At 42.2% G+C, this 17,650-nt stretch overlaps 1 protein-coding gene across 6 annotated transcripts in view; it reads right to left on the reverse strand.

Annotated features, from left to right (window-relative positions):
* Window positions 1-14,229: 14,229 nt before the first annotated feature.
* RAD9A (RAD9 checkpoint clamp component A) overlaps window positions 14,230-17,650 on the reverse strand; it is a 109,216-nt gene continuing 105,795 nt past the window's right edge. For 5 of the 6 annotated variants that reach the window (XM_089687566.1, XM_089687569.1, XM_089687563.1 and 2 more), the window contains one exon: window positions 14,230-15,399. In XM_089687566.1, the coding sequence (XP_089543692.1) occupies window positions 15,316-15,399 (84 nt within the window). In that variant the 3' untranslated portion in view covers window positions 14,230-15,315. The remainder of the gene's footprint in view (window positions 15,400-17,650) is intronic. The other variant, XM_089687568.1, reaches the window with a different exon arrangement.

Here is a 17,650-nt window from a genome sequence, read left to right on the forward strand (position 1 = left end):
GTGTCCCCCCTCCCTCCCCAAGGCTGCTCCCATTCCCTCCTCCTCTCTGCTGTCTCTCCATCACTTTGTCAGCTGCTTCTGGCCGTAGTGCCGCCTCAGAGCTACAGCACTGTACCCTGTACACAGCCCGATCCTTTTGCACCCAGCCACTGTCACCACTCCCTTCCCCGAGTGATAGAAGGGACAGGCAGGGAGCTGTCAGCCAGACAAATTCCCAGGAGTGGATTGGCTGAGCGCAGACAGCTGCGCCCCCAGCCCTACTTCCTGCACACACAGAGCAGAGCAATGCAAAGTGAGCTGTCAGTGTGCGCTGGGGTCTATAGAGGGCTGGGACCTGGTGAGACATTATGGATGCATGCTGACTGCCCTGCTCCCCCTGGCTGGGATCTGCTCATGGTAAGCAATCTGCTGATCTATTCTCTGGCTCTGACAGGTCATATATTAAGTGACAGCACCCAACTCTGACCAGGGACAGGATCACTTCCAGAAGGGACAGGGTGGGGGAAAGGAGGAAGGTGCATGCTACCATCATCCAGGGGTGTACCTGCCTCTGATCCACCTTACAGGGTCACTAGATCCCTTTTTATTTGCTGTGCACAGGCTGGTAATGCTATAGGGTGAGTCTTGCATAACTACCCCCTGCTTGCACTTTGCAGTCCTGGGGGTGTCCCTGCTGTGCTTGGTGGGTCATGGAAGTCCTTGCATGTTGAGCCCAGCATGGAGGTGGTGCCGGGCGTCATCTGCTAGAGTGGGATCCGGAGGAGGAAACAGGGTCTTCTCTTCCTCCCAGCCCATCCTGATGTCCTGGGGCTGACTCTTTACCCTACAGCACTGCTCTGTAGAATCCTCGGCAGCATCGCCAGTTTAGTTTTAATGTTTTTGAAAAATGTGTTTATGTTTTGAGGTTTTTTGGGCAGGGGGAGTGCAAGTAGCTGGTCTTGCCTAGGGTGCAACATAATCTACCACCGGCCCTGATGCGGTTACAGCAGAAATTTTGCCTTATTAAAGCGGGGCACCACCAAATCCACAGGGGGCATAACACCACTTCTGCACAAAATCCTCACAAAAAAAAAAAAAAAAAAAGAAAAAAAAGGAGCATACAAGGCTTACAGGTGAAACTCAAAAAATTTGAATATCGTGCAAAAGTTCATTTATTTCAGTAATGCAACTTAAAAGGTGACACTAATATATGAGATAGACTCATTACATGCAAAGTAAAATAGTTCAAGCCGTGATTGGTCGTAATTGTGATGATTATGGCTTACAGATCATGAAAACTCCAAATCCACAATCTCAGAAAATTAGAATATTGTGAAAAGGTGCAATATTCTAGGCTCAAAGTGTCCCACACTAATCAGCTAATTAAGCCATAACACCTGCAAAGGGTTCCTGAGCCTTTAAATGGTCTCTCAGTCTGGTTCAGTAGGAATCACAATGATGGGAAAGACTGCTGACATGACAGTTGTGCAGAAATCCATCATTGACACCCTCCATAAGGAGGGATGCTGGACATGGGCTTCAAATGTCGTATTCCTCTTGTCAAGCCGCTCCTGAACAACAAACGTCAGAAGCGTCTTACCTGGGCTAAAGAAAAACAGACCTGGTCTGTTGCTCAGTGGTCCAAAGTCCTCTTTTCTGATGAGAGCAACTTTTGCATCTCATTTGGAAACCAAGGACCCAGAGTATAGAGGAAGAATGGAGAGGCACACACTGCAAGATGCTTGAAGTCCAGTTTGAAGTTTCCACATTCTGTATTGATTTGGGGAGCCATGTCATCTGCTGGTGTTCATCCACTGTGCTTCATTAAGTCCAGGGTCAATGCAGCCGCCTACCACTTCGTGCTTCCTTCCGCAGACGAGCTTTATGGGGATGCTGACTTAATTTTCCAGCAGGACTTGGCACCTGCCCACACTGCCAAAAGCACCAAAACCTGGTTCAATGACCGTGGGATTACTGTGCTTGATTGGCTAGCAAACTCGTCTGACCTGAACCCCATACAAAATCTCTGGGGCATTGCCAAGAGAAAGATGAGACATATGAGACCGAGCAATGCAGAAGAGCCGAAGGCCGCTATTGAAGCATCCTGGTCTTCCATAACACCGCAGCAGTGCCACAGGCTGATAGCTTCCATGCCACGCCGCATTGAGGCAGTAATTGCTGCAAAAGAGGCCCAAACCAAGTACTTATACTTGTACTGAGTACATATGCATGTTTATACTTTTCAGAGGTCTGCTATTGTTCTATGTACAATCCTTCTTTTATTGATTGCATATAATATTCAAATTTTCTGAGATTGTGGATTTGGGGGTTTTCATGAGCTGTAAGCCATAATCATCACAAATCATGGCTTGAACAATCTTGCTTTGCATGTAATGAGTCTCTCTCATATATTAGTTTCACTTTTTAAGTTGCATTACTGAAATAAATTAACTTTTGCACGATATTCAAATTTTTCGAGTTTCACCTGTATAAGCATTTTGGGGGAAGCAAGCAATTTATCAAGATGTTTCCAGTCTTCATCAGAAAGATGCAAATGTGGGTGTAAAAAAAATTTGCAGTCTTAGGAGTTTAAACAACCCAAGGCTGGAGACAGGTAGAATAAGGTGGCTGAACCTCTAGTGTCAGAGTGGTGTACACTGCATCAATAAAAGGCAAAGTGGTATCCTTTAATTTGGGAGTAGTAGCAATAGACAGACTTCTAAGTGCAAGCTCAACCATAGGAGATGGTGGGGCAGCTTACTGGAGGTGACCAAGCTCACTGTAGGCAGGCAGTAGGAATAAATCAAGGACTGAAGTTGTACATGGCTCTTTACAAGCAGGAGCTGCAGCCAGATGTCTTCTTGATTAGGAACGGTGGAAAAGAAGAGCACAGAGCATGTATGACCCTCCACACAGTGGATGATGCCAGTACCATTTCCTTCAGTGGCAAAGGGTTATAAAGATGTCCAGTTACTTAAAGTGGAACTAAAAACTATATCTATCTGAGCACCACAAACTGAAAGTGCTATGTAATTAATTTTTAATATTCAAAAGCAAACTCACTCATCTATTCATGGCTCCATGCTTATTTTATTAAGAAATCACTTTGAAAAACAACCCCTAACATTTCTAGCTGCAGCCATCTCAAGTAAGGGCAGGCAGATGACTCGTGTAGCATTTACTTCCTTAAATCTATCTGTCCTTAGTTCAGGCATGGAGGCAGGACATGCTTAACTGAGAGAGCCCCTTTTCCCCTACTCCAGATGAAAGAAAAAAAAAATGCCCATGAAGATCACTGGGATGTATAACATCATTCTGGCATTGGCCAGAAACCAGGAAGCAACTGAAGAAATGGTAGCATCCAATGCTTGGTCTGATTGGCCTACTCACTAGAGAACAGGAAAGTACTCTGCAGCTATTAGTGAAACAAAATGCACCCTACATGGAACCCAGTGCCTGGAAATCACTTCCAGCCTATTCCCACAACATCCAGTCTAGTGGAGTATGGGTGCAGTATTCCAAAAACCAGGCTGAGGACAACTGTGCCAGACAGCAGCAATCAACAAGATGAAACTTCAGGTCCGGGGGTGGAGCCTGACCATGGCGGCGGCGGCGGAGAGCTCGTGGTAGGAGCTCCCGCACGAGGCTCCTCCGACCTACCCCCCCCTTGAACTTTAAAAATTCCCCCCACGGAGATGGAGCCTTAGAAGCCAGAGACCTACCTTGACCGGGGGGTTTACTGGCTTCTGTTGCTGAACGGCTGCCTGCGGTAAGAGAGGAGGGGATGCTGAGCCTGGACGCCGAGCCGGGTCGCCGGGAAACAAGGAGGCGCGGCCAGGACATGTGACAGGCCGCGGTGCATCCCTGGGAGGCAAGGAAGCCGGCCGCCCGGCCGGAGCCTGACAGAGAGCAGGAGAGATCCCTGTTCTGGCGGACGACCTGCTACCTCTGGAGCCCTGGCAGGGGATTGATGGTGGGCCTCCCCAACCAACAAGGCAGAAGAGAGTGGAGGAAGTCCTGGAGGGTCCCCCTGAGAGGAAGAGAGCTAACCTATCAAGGAAGCTGGAGAGTGGAGCCTGGAGCTGTCTCACAAGAAGCGCAGGATGGGTGAGTGAGACTGGCGGAGGCCCCAATTATAAAAATAAAAAAACAAACAAACTGTATAGAGCTGGGAGAGAGAAAAAAGGGGGGGGACCCCTAGAGAATAACAATAAAAATAAGGAGAAGAGCGCAAGGTGCAGCCAAAGGAGCATAGAAAGGTGGGAAGATAGAGCTGGGAATTCTACCTCTACACCTTATTAATTCCCTTGTTTTGTAAAGTATAAGTCTATGAGAAGAAAATAAAAGTTACAGAAGAAATGAAAAATAAAAGTACAAAAGGAACCGGGCCTAAAGGGACCCAAGCGGGGACAATTAAAAAGTATACATCCCAGGGAAATGTGACCCCAGAAAGGCCCCAGAGCAGAAACGATAGAGAATCTGATCTAAGTATGCAAAGCAGTCCTAAACAATCACTAGAATTGGACACCAGCAATCAACAAATATCAGAGATAGAAAAAGATCTACAAATTCCAAATAAAAAAGAGATGACAGAAATGTTTAAAGATCTGGAGAGAACAATAAAGCAAGAAATGGTAAATATTCGGAGTGACCTGGGGCAGTTGTTAAGAGTGGAAGAAACGGAGCAGAAAGTTAAAAATCAGACCCAGATTATTTCCGAATTAGAGAAGAAGATAATTAACATGGAAAAAGTTCAGGAAAAATTGCAGTATAAGGCGGAAATTCAAGAGAATAGAGAAAGAAGGAGAAACATAAGGATAAGAGGGGTACCGGAAACTTTAAAGGGAGAAATACTGGAAGAGATGGTCTGCAAAATACTGAACTATATAATGGAAAACTCTGAAATGGAAAGGACTAATATAGAAAGAATCGCTAGAAATGGGAAACGCCAGGGGAATTATGAGGACAGGCCAAGAGACATACTTGTAAAATTTTATGATCTACAGCAAAGGGATAGACTCTGGAGGAAAACTAAGGGAAAATCAGTTATAAAGTATGGAGAAATGGATATTCAAATATATGCGGACTTGTCACTAGAGACTCTCCAGAGGAGGAGAACTCTGAGGCCTTTGCTGGAGCAGATGAAAAAACAGAAGGTGCAATATAGATGGGGAGTTCCGGAGACTTTAATAGGATGGAAAAATGAAATAACAGCCCATTTGAGGTTCCCAGAGGACTTGAGAAATTTTTGTGATAGACTTGAAATGCAGAAAATTGAAATAAATGGTTGGGAAGAAGAATCTGGGGGAAGTAGATCAGGGAGAGGTGGAGGAGGGTGGAGGAGGGTGGGGGAGGGGAGGAGAGGCGGGGAGGGTGAGTGAAGAGGAGAGAATTGTTTTTTTTTTTTTTTTTCTTCTCTCTCTTTCCTTGCTCCCATTCCGTCGCTTCTTTCTCTCCCTAATTCCTCCAGCCTGACCCCTTTTTTTCTTTTTTCTTCTTTAGAAAGTACAGGTAGAGAGGAGTTCAAGGGGGGGATCCGGAAGGAGGGGAGGCTGTCCACGGGAGGAGTGAAGCCCTAAGGATTAAGTCAAAGGTGGACGCTATCTCCACAAATGACGGTTAGGCAAAGGGAAGGCCTAAAAAGAGGGGGGGAGGGAGGAGGAGGGAGAGGAAAGGGATTGAGGGGTGCATTGAGAGAGGGGGGGAGGGAAAAGGGGAGGGGAGTATTGAGGGAGGGGGGGAGGGAAAAGGGTAGTAGGATAAAAACGCTCTATAGGAACAAGAAAGAGGAAGGGAAGGAGGAAGAGAGAGAAGGTAGGAAAAGAGTAAGATGGAAGAAATCCAATATATAACCTACAATGTAAGAGGGTTAAGCTGTCCAGGAAAGAGATTCAGGTTATTTAAAGAACTTCAACATAGAAAAGCCTCAGTGGTATTCTTGCAGGAAACACACCTAGAGATAGAGTCAAAGGTTAGACTGAGGACTAGATATTTTCCAACATGGTTCTATGCGGATTCACCAACTAAAAGAGCAAAAGGAGTTGCTATAGGCTTCGCAAAGAATATAAGGTTTGAGGTGGAGGAGAGATTGACGGATCTGGAGGGAAGGTATCTATTTTTGAGAGGAAAATTACTGGGAATTGAGTGTACAATAGCAAACATATACAGTCCAAATAAGAGGCCGGAGAGGTTTATGAGAGAAGTGTTGAAGAGATTGATGGATTTTAAAAGTGGGTATATGATAGTAGCGGGAGACTTTAACATCTGTATGGATCCGCGGATAGACACCACTTCCTCTGTGAGGAGGGAGGAAAGCAAATCCTTGAGAATGTTAAAGAAATTAATGCATGAATGTCAGTTGGTGGACATCTGGAGAATTAGGAATATGAAGGAGAGAGATTATACTTTCTTTTCGCACGTTCATGAGACTTATTCTAGACTAGATTATATTTTAGTAGAACATCGAATGATAGAGTTGGTGGCAGAAGTAAAAATTGAAGGAAGTACCCTGTCGGATCATGCCCCAGTTGCAATGAAGTTAAGATGGGGTAGGGAAGGGAAAGAAGGTTATGTATGGCGGTTGAATGAGGCAGAGATTGGTCAAAGAATTGAGAAGGAAATCGAATGGTTTTTTGAAGAGAATGAAACAGAGGATGTGTCGGTTGCAATGGTGTGGGAAGCACATAAAGTTTACATCGGAGGTCTACTTATCGCAATGGGGGCAAAAAGGAAAAAAGAAAGGAGAGAAAAGATAAATAGATTACTAAATGAAATACAGTCAGATTCATAAATATTGGGACAGACACAATTCTAACATTTTTGGCTCTATACACCACCACAATGGATTTGAAATGAAACAAACAAGATGTTCTTTAACTGAAGACTGTCAGCTTTAATTTGAGGGTATTTACATCTAAATCAGGTGAACGGTGTAAGAATTACAACAGTTTGCATATGTGCCTCCCACTTGTTAAGGAACCAAAAGAAATGGGACAGAATAATAATCATAAATCAAACTTTCACTTTTTAATACTTGGTTGCAAATCCTTTGCAGTCAATTACAGCCTGAAGTGTGGAACGCGTAGACATCCCCAGATGCTGGGTTTCATCCCTGGTGATGCTCTGCCAGGCCTCTACTGCAACTGTCTTCAGTTCCTGCTTGTTCTTGGGACATTTTCCCTTCAGTTTTGTCTTCAGCAAGTAAAATGCATGCTCAATCGGATTCAGGTCAGGTGATTGACTTGGCCATTGCATAACATTCCACTTCTTTCCCTTAAAAAACGCTTTGGTTGCTTTTGCAGTATGCTTTGGGTCATTGTCCATCTGCACTGTGAAGCGGCGTCCAATGAGTTCTGAAGCATTTGGCTGAATATGAGCAGATAATATTGCCCAAAACACTTCAGAATTCATCCTGCTGCTTTTGTCAGCAGTCACATCATCAATAAATACAAGAGAACCAGTTCCATTGGCAGCCATACATGCCCACGCCATGACACTACCACAACCATGCTTTACTGATGAGGTGGTATGCTTAGGATCATGAGCAGTTCCTTTCCTTCTCTATACTCTTCTCTTCCCATCACTCTGGTACAAGTTGATCTTGGTCTCATCTGTCCATAGGATGTTGTTCCAGAACTGTGAAGGCTTTTTTAGATGTCATTTGGCAAACTCTAATCTGGCCTTCCTGTTTTTGAGGCTCACCAATGGTTTACATCTTGTGGTGGACCCTCTGTATTCACTCTGGTGAAGTCTTCTCTTGATTGTTGACTTTGACACACATACACCTACCTCCTGGAGAGTGTTCTTGATCTGGCCAACAGTTGTGAAGGGTATTTTCTTCACCAGGGAAAGAATTCTTTGGTCATCCACCACAGTTGTTTTCCGTGGTCTTCCGGGTCTTTTGGTGTTGCTGAGCTCACCGATGCGTTCCTTCTTAAGAATGTTCCAGTTGTTTTGGCCACGCCTAATGTTTTTGCTATCTCTCTGATGGGTTTGTTTTGTTTTTTCAGCCTAATGATGGCTTGCTTCACTGTCAGTGACAGCTCTTTGGATCTCATCTTGAGAGTTGACAGCAACAGATTCCAAATGCAAAAAGCACACTTGAAATGAACTCTGGACCTTTTATCTGCTCATTGTAATTGGGATAATGAGGGAATAACACACACCTGGCCATAAAACAGCTGAGAAGCCAATTGTCCCATTATTTTTGGTCCCTTAATAAGTGGGAGGCACATATGCACACTGTTGTAATTCCTACACCGTTCACCTGATTTGGATGTAAATACCCTCAAATTAAAGCTGACAGTCTGAAATGAAACGAACAAGATGTGCTTTAACTGCAAATCGATTGTGGTGGTGTATAGAGCCAAAAATGTTAGAACTGTGTCGATGTCCCAATATTTATGGACCTGACTGTATATGATCTTGAACAGGTGCATAAAAGGGAAAGATCTAAGGAGATAATGCAGATGTTAATAAAGAAGAAAGAAGAATTAGAGAATGTAATGGAGGAAAAAAGAAGAGTCTTTAATAAAATAACAAAGGAAAGGTACAGATGGGGAGATAGGTCGGGAAAGTATTTAATGAGAACTTTAAGAAAGAAGAAAAATAGAAATTATATCGAGAAAATAAGAAATCCCAAGGGGGAATTTGTACACTCAACCAAGGTTATTGCTAGAATATTTAAAGAGTATTATAATGAGCTGTATAATATCATACCTCAGGATACGCTTAGGAACACGGAAATAGTAAATAGAGGGAAAAAAAGACATACCTAGAGGAGGCAGGCCTACTGAAATTAAGAGAAACACAACGGAACTCTCTAGAGGCAGAAATAACTTTAGAGGAAATAAAAATAGCATTAGAAAGTATGGCGGGAGGGAAAAGCCCGGGTCCGGATGGATATACGGCCAAATACTATAAAAAATATAAAGAGCTTTTAATCCCCAAAATGAAGATTTATATGAACGCCTTGGGGAACGGGATAGAGATAAGGGGAGAGTCTTTACAGGCGAATATAGTATTGATACAGAAGGAAGATAAAGATCCCTCACAATGTGCGAGTTATCGTCCAATAGCGCTGCTGAATGTACACACTAAAATATATGCAAAGGTTCTGGCAAATAGACTGAAAGAGCTGATGCCGGAGTGGATACATGGAGATCAGGTGGGGTTTGTCTCGGGAAGAGAGGGTAGAGATAATGCTTTGAGATCATTGTTGCTTATACAGGAGGGCAAAAAAGGGAAAACCCCAATGATACTGATGTCGATAGACGCTGAGAAGGCATTCGATAGAGTGAGTTGGGTTTTATGATGGATACTCTGGAAGCATTAGGAATGGGAGATAGAATGAGAGGGTGGATTAGTGAGTTGTACAGAGGGCCTACCGCTACCATAATGGTAAATGGAGGAAGATCAGAGTACTTTAAGATGTCAAATGGTACAAGACAGGGATGCCCATTGTCTCCATTGCTATATGTGTTATCACTGGAGCCCTTGCTGTCCATGATTAGGAGGAATATAGACATAAAAGGAATAAAGATAGGTGATAGAGAACACAAGGTAGTGGCTTATGCGGATGACCTGATGTTTTATGTAGGAAACCCTAGAACATCACTTCCAAATCTAATGAAAGCATTGAGGGAGTACGGAGACCTGTCAAACCTAAAAATTAACCCGACAAAGACCGAAATCTTAAACATAAATCTCAAAAATAGTGAAAAAGAAAAACTACAAGAGGAATTCCCTTTCCTTTGGAGAGATAAAGAATTAAAATATCTAGGAATAAAACTATCAGCCTCAAATAAGAACCTTTATAAAGCCAATTATATAACGCTATTAAATGAAATCAAGGAGGAGTTGAGAAGAGTGGGAAATGGAAATCCATCGTGGATAGGTTGCATAAACTTGATAAAGATGGTAATAGTCCCCAAAGTATTATATAAATTTCAAATGATCCCAATCAAACTCCCAGAGGCATATTTTAAAGAACTGAGGAAAATGATAATAAAATGCATATGGAGGAATAAAAAGCCTAGAATAGGTTATGAAACGCTGACCAGAAGCAAAGAAAGAGGAGGATTGGGGGTACCAGATTTTAGGAGATATTACAAAGCAGGGATTATTGCAAGAATCTTCGACTGGATTCATAATCCGGAGAAAACTTGGGTTAAAATTGAGAAAGCACCGAGTGGAAAAAGTTTGAGTAATAGTATCTGGGTCCCTGCACAATATAGAGAATTAGAGGAGAGCACAAGCACGTACACTCTTAATGTTTTAAAAGAATGGGATTTATTACACAGACAAAAAGGGTGGGTTTTTAATTCACAACTAATGCCACTTAGGAACACAAAATATTTCATCCCGGGAAAAGATAGTATAGCAGGGAAATGGATAATAAAACAGGAGGCGCAATTGAGAGATATAATGGTAGGAGAGGAAATGGGGTCATATAAGGATATGGAGGAAAGAAAGGGTGAAGTCTTTAATAAGATGGATAGACTAAGATATTACCAACTGAAGAATTTCTTTGAAAGCCTTCCAAAACCAATAAGAACTAGAAAAGACTGGAATCCATTTGAGAGAATCTTTGAGTCACGGGGAAATGGTAGACACGGTACGGCAAAAATACACAAGCTATTAATGGAACTTGATATAGACACAAAATTAATGCACATAGAGAAATGGGAAAGAGATATGGGAAGAAAAATAGAGGAGGAGAAGATGATGTTCACATTAATTCACGAAAATATTAGTATGAGAGAAGTGGAAATAAACTATAAGTGTTTGAATAGATGGCACATTACCCCCTATCTGGAGCACAAGATGAATACAGAAATCTCACAGATGTGTTGGGGAGGTTGTGGAGAGGTGGGCACGTGGTATCATGTGTGGTGGGAGTGTTCAGAAATACAGGTGTTTTGGCGGAGGATAGTTTATTTGATAGGGAAAATCACAAAATCAATATAGGATTAGATCCAGAAGTATGTCTCCTCCATATCTCAGAACTCTCAGTGAAAACATATAAGAGTTCTGGGATATGGCAGTACTTGACCGCAGCGAAGAGTCTGATACCCAGGTTCTGGAAGAAAAGAGAGGTGCCAACTGAGGAGGATTGGATGGTTAGAGTAAATCAGATCTCTGGGACAGAAAGATTGTATTACACGCACGAGGACAAGCTGGAGTTATATAATAAAAAATGGAAAGGCTGGGAAGAATACAGAGAAAAGGTGAAATATATGAAGAGATAATATTCCTGGAAGCTGGCTTAGAACTGAGATTTAGAAACAACAGAATAATATGGAGTTAACGAGAGTAAAAAGAATGTTGAGCGTGGGAGGGGTTGGAGGAGATGTGGGGGTGGAAGGGGGGGGGGAGGGCAAGGAAAGAAAGTCATATACAGGGATAATTTATGTAAGAAGAGAAAACATTTGGGATAATTATTTTAATAGAAATGTTGAAATGTTTTGTATATGAATTGGAAAAATTTAATAAATATTTATAAAAAAAAAAAAAACCAAGATGAAACTTCAGCAGCAAAGATAAGTCTTGATTGAAGGAAAAAAAAAAAAGATCAAAAACAGTTAGCTCCTGTTTACATTAGAGCTGTACAAAAAGTTATCTGTCCTTCTACCAGCATGCTTTTTTTTTTTTTTAACTGGTGTCCTAGGGTTATTCTGGGCTGGTTTTGTTTGCCAGTGTACAATCTTCCAATAGAACACAAAAATTAAAGACTTCCTTCGTCCCTCAATAAATGAGAAAGAAGCATGTTTGGACTCAACCCTGTATACAAATCTTCTGCTCAGCATATCACTACTATCAGAGGTGTGGGAAGGCACAGTCAGGACATCTTCAGCTCACTACCAAGGTCCACTAAAAGGTGGGCACAGGTAAAACATTGTTCATGATCTCCAGTTAAGTCAGTCAGCTAACTTGCATATTAACAGCCCTTCTAACTTCACAAAGGCAAAGTCTGGAGTGTTTAAACACTCGACTGTCTAAACCCAAATGAAGTCTATAGGTTTTAATGGCAAAGCAGTGCAATAGATCCAAAGTGATATTGCCTGTCTTTTGGATGTCAGACGTAAAGAGCAATAAAGTCCTCAATACAAAGCTCTTCTTTTTAACAAGGTCCCTAGTTGGCATCTTCTACCCATCTTCTTCTTGATTAGCTAATGTGACACGACATCACACTTTGCCCAATGCGAAAGGGTTCAGTCATTCAGCATACAGGATATGTGCTGAAATGTAAACTGAACTGCAGCTCAGTGTATGATCTAAAGAAGACTGCAAGCAAGCAGGTAGGTTTATTTTATTGCTGAAGACCATGCATGTCTCTCTGCACTAAAGAGCCTTCTGCTCTCAGTTTTCTAATTGGAGACTTTAGTTCCACTTTATGGGCTTGTTTTTATACCACAATCCATGTGCTTACTGTGCATTTCTACATGTGCATTTGCAATGTTATTTTAGTGCCTTTATGGTGAGCTTGTTAATTATTTATATATACACCAACAGGTTGCACTCTCTTTCCATTAAATTGCATACTAACTCTTGAACCTCTCTTGTGCAAGGTGAGATCCAACCCAGCCATCATAGGACTACAGCTTCCCCCTAATGAATACAAGATCGCGGCATACACTGACAATCTCTTGTTCAGCCTCACCCATCCAGAGACCTCTATACTGGAATTTCTTTCCCTGTTTGTACAGAAGAGTGAGCTTTTCAATTTCTCTATTTTCCTAAATTGGTGGCTCTAAATATCAAATTTGGTGAAGGACCACATGGTGCATTTACAGCGTTCATACTTATTTCAATGGGCCTGGTCTTCTATGTGGTATCTTGGCATCAACATCACTTATGCCACCTCTGCATTGTAGGAGGCAAGTTTTGGCCCTGTTATCCAAAATTAGGTTGGACCTTTGTAGATTGTAAGGCTTAACTCTCAATTTGTTTGGATGCTGTAATACTTATAAAATGACGACGTTGCCTCCCTGGGGGCTATGCAACTTAATTTAATTTGGGGTGGAAAAGTGGCTTGGACAAGATTCACGTTGACTACCCTCCCCAAGAAGAGTAGCAGAGTTGGCCTGCCGGACCTGTTGTCATATTATAAAGCATTGCACCTTTCCAGGGTGATGACATGGTGCGCGTTACCAAGATCTAAGCTGTGGACCCAAATTGAACATTCAGAGCAGGTTGCACTTTCGGCTTTGCCCTGGTTACAGGTGAAACACTACCGTTCTCTTAAAGTCACCCAATCATGGGAGCCACTATTAAAGGTTATCCACCAGATTCTTCAACAAAAAGGGATTGTCCCCATATCCCTCCCCTTACTCCAGTGCTCTCCAACCCTGCCTTTCCTTCGGGAACTGACAGTAGGCAGCTGCGTCGTCTGGAGGAGGCTGGATACACAGTGCAGGCATTTTACAACCCTTCAGACGATTAACACTACTATAACCCTCCTTTGAGATCCTGGTCAGCTTACCAATTACATCACTTTTTGCAATCTATTCCAAATCCGGGCCTGTACGCCAGATCACTCACCCCTTTTGAACACTTATGTGCCACAAAGGAATATACACCTCACCTTATATTGATCTTGTATAAGATGCTGAATACACCAGAGGAGGCTTTTCTCCCTTACGTGCGCAAATGGGAAGCTGACTTGCAGGTATCCTTCTCCAGGGAACAGGTGACCCGTATAATTCAATTAACGCACAAATCTTTGATTGCCAACTGCTTCCCCGCCCCTTCACCCCCTGAGTTTGCTTCCAGCCCCATTTTCACATTCCCACTCTGTCCCATAAAACCTCCCCCCCGCCCTTTTTGCATTTCCTCCTCCGTACACCCCTGCCTTTTTTTTTTCTTTCAAATCCCCATCCAGGAACTGCTCAAGGTCCCCCCCCCCCTTTTTTTTTTTTTTTTTAAATTTCGCCTCTGTGCATTATTTTCCACATTTTCCTATTCCCATGGTTTATGGGATCAAGGTTGTCTTGTATAATAAAAGGTTTTGATTCAGACAGTGTGTATTTTAAGTTTATTACCCTATATTTCCAGTATATTTGGCATTATGCCAGCCACTGATGTAGACAACTTGTACCAAGTCTAATGATATTGGATAATGGACCATTGACATGTTGTGCCCTTACGTGCTAGCTTCTTGCAGAGCTTTTGCTCACACTTATTGTATATTGGTGTGACGGTACAGCTTTGTAAATGCACAAATGTCTACATAAAGAATTACATAAAAAAAAAGTTTTGTTTTTTTTAATTACTAAACTGCATTCACGTACATTTGCAGTGCATTCCGTTTTTACAAGAACATAAAAGAACTCCAATGCTATAAACTAGGCTCACTGAAATACATACATTTTTCATGCATATGCATTTCTAACTGCTTTCATACCACGTTTAAAAACACACCTGACAGCATCTGGTGTAAATTAGCCCTTAAATAAGAGTTTCTATATTGGGAACTGTGCAGGCTCCCAGCTCCTTCCACCTGGTACAGCAATTACAAAAGGTAAGGAGAGGTCTTTTTGTAACTTTGCATACATTTGAAGAACACACCAGGAGGAGGAATACACAAAGGTGGACCAGAACCAAACCAGAATCTTTGAGCAAGATGCTGCTCCTAGAACCCTTCAGGTGGGCACAGCAGATGTTCACTATAACAGAGAACTTCTGGATGAACAACTCAAAGCATGTTTGTAATTATGTCTCAAAGCAATTTACTGGCTGTGTAAGCACTAAAATGATTTCCAAGACTCTTTGGAGGTCAACTTAATTGTAAAAAAATTTTGTTAGCAGTACATCGACCATCCCAAAAGTATAAAACTTTTTTTTTTTTTTTTACGGTCTTTATACTTACCAATATACACTCCAGAGTAACCGGAGATAAAGATCATGCATCTTATTACATAAGGGTAGGTTCATTTATTTTTTGTTCCTCAAATTCTGCACAGACTGTAAGGTATAGCAGTAGATTCTACTTCTAGCTATGCTTCTGCTGCATTGTCTTGATCTGGAAACACTTCTGTCCGGAGTTTTAACCCTGAGCATTCTGGGCTCTCATGTTTTAATATCAAGAAGAGCTTTCACTGATATTTTTTTTCCCCCCATACAGCAAAATATAAATTAATATATTATAGTAACAAAATAAAATGTTTTTACATAGGTCAGAAATCTTATACATTTCCCTGACATTTCTGAGTGACTTCAATGACTTTTGGCGAGCTTTTTGAAATAAAAGCCTGGACTAGTACCAAAGCATACACTTTATGCTGCAGATGCAATCCATGAATGAAAGTTCATTTCTAAAATATTGCCTCAGCAACGTCATCCATCACTGTCTTCAGCCAGAACTTCCTGAGCTGCTTGGCCAGAGCTTTGAATAACAGACCCGAAAAACAAAGACCTGAACTGGATGATAAAAAAAAAAAACAAAAAAAAAAAAAACACATTACATACAGATTTAAGTGATAAAGCAAATCACCCTACTCGATATTTTGCATAGTGTGTGAATAGATGTCACTTTTTTTTTTTTAATATGGCAACTATAAAAATGTGTGCAAGCACATAAAGTAAAGGATACCTTAACCATAGTCTATATCTCACTTTGAATGCAATGAAATTTAATCATGTGATAAACAAAGTGTCCCTCAGTTTACAACCACTTCGTTCCTTGTCTTTACATCAGGTGTGAGAATATGACCTCCTAGTGATTTATTTAAATGTAATATATTATAACTGTCATAATGTAATCATATTGTAATGACTTAGGAACTACAATACATAGACCTTAAGCCCCTGGCTTATTCCCATGCCAACTTCCATCAAGAACCAAGATGGCTTGGGATGGGGGGGGGGGGGGGGGGGGGGTCAATGAACAGTTCTCCAACCTGGACAAAATGTGTAACCCTTGACTGGCTGACCAGCGGTGGGGCTGCTCCCTGACACAGGACATTTAGAGTACGTATGAACCTGAGATACACCTGGACTAGCTAAGTGCCTATAGTTACATTTCCTCACAATGTTCTGTACTATGCAAATCAGAATGTGAAAGGCGGGGTTATATACTGTGAGTTAAACTCTATTGCACTGCTTAAGGTTCTCAATTCCACAGGTTTTCTGTAACTGAACTTTGAAGGTGAAAGGGTTAGGCAGCTTACTTAAGGAGCAGAGTAATGTAAGCTGTTCATAGTCAAAAGAGGAAGCATGTGATGCATGAAGCTACAGAGTTGTAACAGCAAACAATGTTACCCTGTTGGCCACGCAGCAAAGGTTGTGTGTACAAATAATACTTCTGGCAGGTAAAATCATTCATTAACATAAATCTAGAATAATTATTTGTTTGTTTGGCTGCTGCTTTGATTTAAATAAACTACAACAGCATACTGCTTATACCTTTATTATTATACAGGATTTATATAGCGCCAACAGTTTGCTCAGCGCTTTACATTATAGCAGGGGACAATACAGTTCAATACAAGAGGGATTTGAGGGCCCTGATCCTTGGAGCTTACAACCTAGGAGGGAAGGGTTAGTGGTACGAAAGGTAGTAACTGTGGGGGATGGAGTGGTTGAAGGAGTAGAAGATTTTAGTATTAGCTGAGGGCAGGATAGGCTTCTCTGAAGAGATAGGTTTTCAGAGATCGCCTAAAAGTGAGCAGAGTAGGCAATAGTCTGATAGATTGGAGTAGGGAGTTCCAGAGGATGGGGGAAGCCCTGGAGAAATCCTGGAGGCGAGCATGGGAGGAGGAGACAAGGGAGCTAGAGAGTAGGAGGTCTTGCGTGGAGCAGAGAGCATGGTTTGGGTGATAGAGACAAGATCGGTGATGTAATTTGGGGCAGTGTTATAGATGGCTTTATAAGTCATTGTTAGTGTTTTGAATTTTATCCGTTGGGCAACGGGAAGCCAGTGGAGGGATTGGCAGAGAGGGGTGGCAGATACAGAACGGTTAGTAAGGTGGAGGAGTCTGGCAGCAGCATTCATGATAGACTGAAGAGGGGATAGCCTGCGATGAGGTAGGTTAGTGAGGAGGGAGTTACAATAGTCAAAGCGAGATACAAGGCAGTGAATAAGTTGCTTAGTGGTTTCCGTAGTTAGGAATGGTCGTATCTTGGAGATGTTGCGGAGGTGAAGTCTACAAGATTTGGACAGCGATTGGATCTGAGGCTGAAAGGACAGATGAGAGTCTAGGATTACACCTAGTACCCTGGCATGAGGGAGGGACTGATGATTGTGTTATCGAACTTGACTAAGAAGTCAGTGCAGGGGGTACGGGCTGGGGTGAATACTAAGAGCTCAGTTTTGGAAAGATTGCGTTTGAGGAAGTGGAGTGACATCCATGCCGATATGTCACTTAGTAGGCTAGTAATGCGAGTGGAGAGTGAAGGGGTGAGGTGAAGGGTAGAAAGATAAATTTGTGTGTCATCAGCATAGAGATGGTAATTGAAGCCGTGGGAGTTTATCAATTGACCAAGGGAGGAGTATATGGAGAAGAGAAGGGGTCCAAGGACAGAACCTTGAGGGACCTCTATAGAAAGAGGGAGTGAAGAGGTGGCAGCATTATAGGTAACACTGAAGGAGCACTGTGATAGGTAGGATGAGAACCAGGAGAGGGAGAAGTCTCTGAGGCCAATAGAGTAGAGTTTTTTTTGAGGAGGAGGG

The sequence above is a fragment of the Staurois parvus genome, unplaced genomic scaffold (assembly GCF_062004578.1).
Source record: "Staurois parvus isolate SC_StPar_1 unplaced genomic scaffold, SC_StPar_1.0 ptg000430l, whole genome shotgun sequence".
Classification (NCBI taxonomy): Eukaryota; Metazoa; Chordata; class Amphibia; order Anura; family Ranidae; genus Staurois; species Staurois parvus.